The 6550-nt window shown below is 45.5% G+C and overlaps 1 protein-coding gene across 1 annotated transcript in view; it reads right to left on the reverse strand.

Annotated features, from left to right (window-relative positions):
• Positions 1 to 6218, reverse strand: part of unc5cb (unc-5 netrin receptor Cb) — a gene marked incomplete at both ends in the record, with an annotated part of 132802 nt that extends 126584 nt beyond the window's left edge. The window contains one exon of the mRNA XM_080528833.1: positions 6104 to 6218. Coding sequence (XP_080384959.1) covers positions 6104 to 6218 — 115 coding nt within the window. The remainder of the gene's footprint in view (positions 1 to 6103) is intronic.
• Between the last annotated feature and the right edge of the window lie 332 nt (positions 6219 to 6550).

Raw genomic sequence — 6550 nt, forward strand, 5'->3', positions numbered from 1 at the left:
AACTGTAGCAGAGTTGGTGGAGACAGAGTGGTGGAGTTTCCTAGGGCTGTGCCACGTCCCTGTCTGTACTGTGCTGTGTTGTGTCGGATGGGCTGAGGAGCATGCTGCTTCTCTCTACAGGAGGCACTATTAAAGGACGGCAGGGAAATTACAGCCATACCACACTGACTAGGCTTTTCGGTGCTTATCAGCACTTTGGGCTTTTTTATAGTGTCTGCGTGCGTGCGTGTGTGTATCCAGTGTGCCAGCAGCTCAAATCCCCTCACTCCTGCCTATTCTAGTGTCCTAATCCTCTTAGGAAAAAGGTAGAATAACATGCGTGGTGTATCTACAGGAGAGGACATCCATTTTGAATGCTTCTAACGTCTTCGTGTTCAGTCCACTTACTGTCAATGTCATCTGTATCGGGGGGGGAAAACAGCTGTATTTCCCCCCCCAAGGTGAGGTGTTTAACCGTGAAGACAACAGGATATCGTTCATAACGAAACAATTATTCATCGAATTAAGACCAACTGGGAAGTCGGCCATTCCATCACGTGAAAACCGAATTGCGATCAGGAGGTTTCAATCCTCACACGTTAAAGCATACTAGGCGATGACAAGAAAAACAAGACCTTGTTTACCTGACCTTATAAGGCCATGTCTTCTGTCTTCAGGATCTCCTGTTAAGGGCACGAGAATACAACATGACTTTTGTGGTTGTGTGCACCACCGGGGGCCACCGGGGACAGAATGCCAAATGAAAGGGCAGAGAGAGAGTGTGTACTTGTACTCACTCATGATGTGTACTGTCAGTCCCTCTGCTTATAATGGCATGAGAAGGGCCACTTAACTGGTAATCACTTCTCTCTCTCTCTCTCTCTCTCTCTGTCTTTCTCTCTCCCTGTCTCTCCTTCCCTCCCTCCCTCTCCCTCCCTCCCCCCGATTCTCAGTCCTCTCTCCTCTGATCATAATTGGCCTATAAGTGAAGAGTGGGTGCAGTAGTCTCCTCTGCTTGGATCCTTGGGTATAATCATAGAGTGAGGCCACCCACCCCTTAAATGAATGAGAAATGACTATGAATGCATTCGCTGTATACAGTATATCTGAATTTAGAAAGCCCTTATTCTGGTATGAACTCAAAAACACATGTCAGCACCCTATCATCTACCACCATCATCATAGCTATTATCATCAGCGTCGTCTTCATCATCATCATCCTTTACCAAACTTGGTAGGTCGATTGAGAACACAGGTTTCAATGACTAGAGCCAAAATGTGAGAAAGCAGTAGGAGAAAGAGAGGATGCTCACCAAAGTACTCTAACGCACTTTCAACAAGCTCTCATCAAAATAAAGACACACACACACACACTGACTCACACGCGTGCGCACGCACACGCACTCCACTTCAGATGTGTATGTAATGGGAGAGAAGGAGGCTTTTTCCCTATGGGAGGTAGTGAAGAGGAGTATCCGTGATGCTGGAACACAGGTCAGCCGTTCTGGCACAGGCCTCCTTGTCAAGTGCTGGTACTTGCGCTTGGCTCTGCTAATGGACTGCTAATAGAAGTGAATGTTGCACTGTGACGCTCCCCTGTAGTTTGGAGTGTCACACGGAGTGATTAATGGCACTCTCTCCTCTCCTCTCCGCTCGGTCCCTGTCCCCTCCTCTCCTCGTATCTCTCTCTCCCTCCCTCTCTCTCTCCCTCCCTCTCTCTTCTACTTCTATCTCCTGCTCCCTCTCCTCTCTACTCTCACCCTCTCCCAATTGTTCTCACACTGTTTCGCCTCTTCCCCGGCCTCTCGAGCGCTACTCTCTTTCCTCCCTGGGCCTCGCCCCTCTTCTTTCCTCTCATTTCTTCTGGATCTCAGAGAATAAGGCAGATGACACACAGGAAGCGAGAGTCATTACTGCGCCCAATGATACACGATCGAACCGTAGCAGCACAGCCGGAGATATCCGCTTCCACTGCATCACAGCAGGGCACTGTGCCGAATAATATCTGTATACCTTTTTTCCCCTCATCGAAAATAGAACGTTGTGACGTCAGTGGGGGGGGGGGGGGGGGGGGGATGCAAACTCAGCATCCACTTTTCGCAGTAATTATCACACACTACGACACCATGTCTGCGGTGGAGCAAACAAACAGCATGCACCTCTGACCCGGCAGGGCTGAGAAAACGGTACCGTAGGAATATACGTGATGGCATACAGTGTTGGGTTTGCCCTTTGACATCACCTCCATGTTACTGAGTCTTATTTTCCCTCAATTAAATATGGGCTTTCACGTAACTGCGTCATCTTGTCACCTTCTGGACACTGCCAGAGAGAGTTAGCGCAAGGTAATTCCCTAGCATTCCTCTACACACACACACACAATGTGCTCATTGTGCATACAGGCCGCGTTTATGGAATGACCGCAATGGCTGTAACCTTAGCAGCACCCCAGGGACACCCGGTTGTCAGGCAATGGGGGAAACGGTTAGAGTAATAATGATAGCAATAACATTCTCACTTACCTCTACTTTTGTTGCACACACACTTTCTGATCAATCTGTTCGTGTGTGTGTGTGTGTGTGTGTGTGTGTGTGTGTGTGTGTGTGTGTGTGTGTGTGTGCGTGCGTGCGTGTGTTGGGGAGGGGGTCTATCCTACGTTTCCATTCACTCATAAAAACAACGACCTCTTACTGTCTACTAGTTTGAACAACAATATTTGTTAAAGAACCATTAGCTTTTCTCTCCGTAAACAAAGCTCAGAGGACACATAATAAAGAGAGAGAGAGAGAGAGAGAGAGAGAGAGAGAGAGAGAGAGAGAGAGAGAGAGAGAGAGAGACAGAGGGAGAGAGAGAGGGGTGGGGCTGAGGTATGAAGCAGGAGAGAAAATGTGTGGAAAAAGTGAACTAATCCCCCTGGTTGACTCCACAGGCTCCCTGTGTTGGGTTCTGCGTAGTGTCTAAACTAACAAGGATCAACAATGGGGCTTGGTTGGCCTCACATTGCCACATGTGAGATAATACTGTATGTATCTAGTCAAGCAAGTGAATACAAAGATAGTGGTATACATTTTCCAAAACCAAAGCAGAATTATATCAGTACTAGTGTGTATCTGTTCTAACACATTTGACTTGACCTAAGCGTAGTTTTTTTTCCATATGCAGTGCTTGGAGAAAGATCTTAGATAAACCGTCTCTTCCTCTGTCTCTTCTCTCTTCATACTGAAACAGACATGAGCCGTGATCAGCTCCTAAATCCACATACGCACACACAAGCACGCACACAACTCAGGACTACAGGGCATTTTGAGGTGTTAACAATCAAGCTACTGTCGGTGGAGAGTAAGCATCTAACTGGCTAAACCCCACATTTATGATCTGTCAAGGGTTCAGCAGGTTAAAATGCACTCCTCTTCAACCCCTGTTCCCTCATAGCTGGCCAGCTGGGAGTAGAACAAGTGGGACTCCTTCCAAACGGAGGATCTATGGTGAGGTTATATATTCATTCTCTCTCTCTCTGTCTCTCTCTCTGTCTCTCTCTCTGTCTCTGTCTCTCTCTCTGTCTCTCTCTCTCTCTCTCTCTCTCTCTCTCTCTCTCTCTCTCTCTCTCTCTCTCTCTCTCTCTCTCTCTCTCTCTCTCTCTCTCTCTCTCTCTCTCTCTCTCTCTCTCTCTCTCTCTCTCTCTCTCTCTCTCTCCTGCTGGAATCAAGCTAGGTGGATTACCTTGTCAAGAGTAGAGGTTTAAACATGGACTAATAAGTAGCACAGCCCAGCCAGTGGAAAATCCCAGTGAGGGGCAACCTTCCCCAGTATCAGTCTTTCTTCACTATCAAATATCCTGCAAAAAAATCACCTTGAATCCCCTAAACAACTCCAACAATCCATCAGAGATACCAGAAAGGGAATGGCTGGAAGCCAGTGGGTAGAGCAGAGACGGCTGCCGGCTGGGTAAGTGAGACACTGTAATCACCCAACGGTTGAGTACTTTTACACTGAAGTGACTCTCCGGTGATTCGGCGCTAGGCACAGCTCATCAGTACCCCAAAAAAGGCAGGGCCATTAATTAGCCCCAAACAATGTTCTCCCGGCTATATCGACTTCTTAATGGACAGGGAAGGACCTGGTTCGCTTTCCCACTCCAGTCAATGACATCGGCCTCTCCGGGGTTGTGGAATGGCCATTATGTCATCTCGCCCTGCCCTTCAGAAACCCGAGCTGCAGGCTTTTTCAGCCTCCTTCTTCTCCTTCACTCGTTGCTCATTAACTATGTAGGAGTGTGATGAGGGGCTCACAGGCAGACTGGATTGGGTTGCTGACAGACTCTTTTCCCTGTATGGATCATCCTAAATGATGGTGCTGGGCCTGCAATTTGAGCTTCCACTGACTCTTGTACTCAGCCAGAGCATGAAGGGCAAAAGCATGGCTTCCAAGCCACTCGTTAAAGCTTTCTGAAAACACTTCTTCCTTTGGCTGTGTCTGTTAATAAAGGCAGGCCTGAGTTCTGTAACAGAAAATGTGAAAAATCCTCCCTCTCAGCCCCATTACTTCCATTGTATCGTTATGTGTGCTTGGATGCCTTTGAGATTTTCACATAATTCTACAGTTGGATAGTGGCTGAGGCCACCCACCTGCCTTCTAAGGCGTGCGCTTACACACACACACACACACACACACACACACACACACACACACACACACACACACACACACACACACACCCCAGGGGGATGGTTTCATGCCCCTGTTTGTTTGACAGACAATCCAACTCAGTCAGGAGTGGATTTCGTAAAAGGTGTTTAGGTGCCTATGAATCCTGAGATAAAAAGAAATAAATAAGAATAATAAGAATAATAAGAATAATAAGAATAATAAGAATAATAAGAATAATAAAAATAATAAGAATAATAAGAATAATAAGAATAATATTTGGAGAAAATGGTGGACTGATGAACAGTATAACAAATAATTATTTGGAGTAAAATACCCCATCGTTATCATGCTTTGAGAGAAATGGCTGTGAAAGTCTGTTTAAACAAAACCAGGCCAATAACCAAGGACAACAGATGGGAGAGGAGCAAGTGTAATGGATGAGTGGCCTATGACCCTGAACTTCACCATCCAGAAGGACAGAGCGAGTAAGAGTGAATGATGGAGGGAAAGAGAGAGGTAAAGAAAATAATGAGGGCGAATCAAAGAGTCCTGGGTCGGGATACAGGTCTGCGTAAACCTGTGTGTGTGTGTGTGTGTGTGTGTGTGTGTGTGTGTGTGTGTGTGTGTGTGCGTGTGTGTGTGTGTGTGTGTGTGTGTGTGTGTGTGTGTGTGTGTGTGTGTGTGTGTGTGTGTGTGTGTGACAGAGAGAGAGAGAGAACGAGAGAGAGAGAAAGAAAGAGAGAGAGAGCGAGAGAGAGAGAGAGAGAGAGAAAGAGACAGATAGACACAGAGAGAGACAGAGAATAGGAAGATCAACCGGACGATATTTTGTGATTACCAGTCTAAAAGCAGTCTAAACCTCTATAAACCTTTGCATTATAGACACAACTGAGGCCTCATTTAAGAATAGTTTTGGAGCTAATAATAGTTATTAATTTAATTACAGGGGTAAATGGACAAGTGTTAAAAAAAAAAAAACATGATAATGTGACAGATGTGGAATAATCTCGTTGAAGCAATCTGAAATGGTTGTTCTAAACAAAGTCAATATTCCTGGTCGAATGCAGTGTACTTGCTCTTAATGTTGTTAAATAACAAATAGGAATGTTCAATCGTGCCAACACTTAGCATAGGTCATGAAAGCGTAATTAAAAGTGCCAGCATAATGCAATCATTGATGGAGTTGGAAATACATTTAACCTAATAGTGCAAATGGTTGTAGCCTACATTTTACCCAGTGCGCTCATGCTGAGCCCAAAGAAATATATTGCCTATTGCTGATATTATTCTAGGCACTTGTGCATGAAGTAAAACGTATTTAAATGTTTACAAATATATTAATTTAATTGTTACTTTAAGGTTCAGCGCGCAATGACCATACACATCAACTTTTTGATTGTTAACAGCATAACTGCACACGGAGGAGCGCTGCTGGCTCCGTACGCGGGCACATGCAGGTATGAATGTGAAAGCTTACCTTGAGCGGCTCCGGTATCCACGAGGACAATTAGCAAAAGCCAGGACACAGTGATCATCTGCAGTATGGATCCCGCGACACCTCTTCTACGCGCAGTGTGTTCACTAAACCCCATGATGAGGAGTGAAACTCCGCGATGAGGCAAGTCTGATGGCTTTTCAAATAATTCACGGTCCTTGCAGTAGGCTATCAATTGAGAAATCTTTCCCCAAACTTGACGAAGGGGTTGGGAAAAAGGGAGAGCAAAATGAATAGAATGTAACAAAAAAATCTACGTTTTCAGTCTAACAGTTTTTAATATAGGCTATGACAGATTAAATTGTTTCATGAGTAGCGAGCACCGCCCTCGACCATAATGCATGTAAACAAATTTACCGTTTGCTCTATAATGTTCAACTGATTCAGCTCAGTGTATGGGCCGATGTCTAGTTGATATGAAGTTCATAT

This window comes from Nansenia antarctica (genome assembly GCF_963989245.1).
Source record: "Nansenia antarctica genome assembly, chromosome: 4".
Classification (NCBI taxonomy): domain Eukaryota; kingdom Metazoa; phylum Chordata; class Actinopteri; order Argentiniformes; family Microstomatidae; genus Nansenia; species Nansenia antarctica.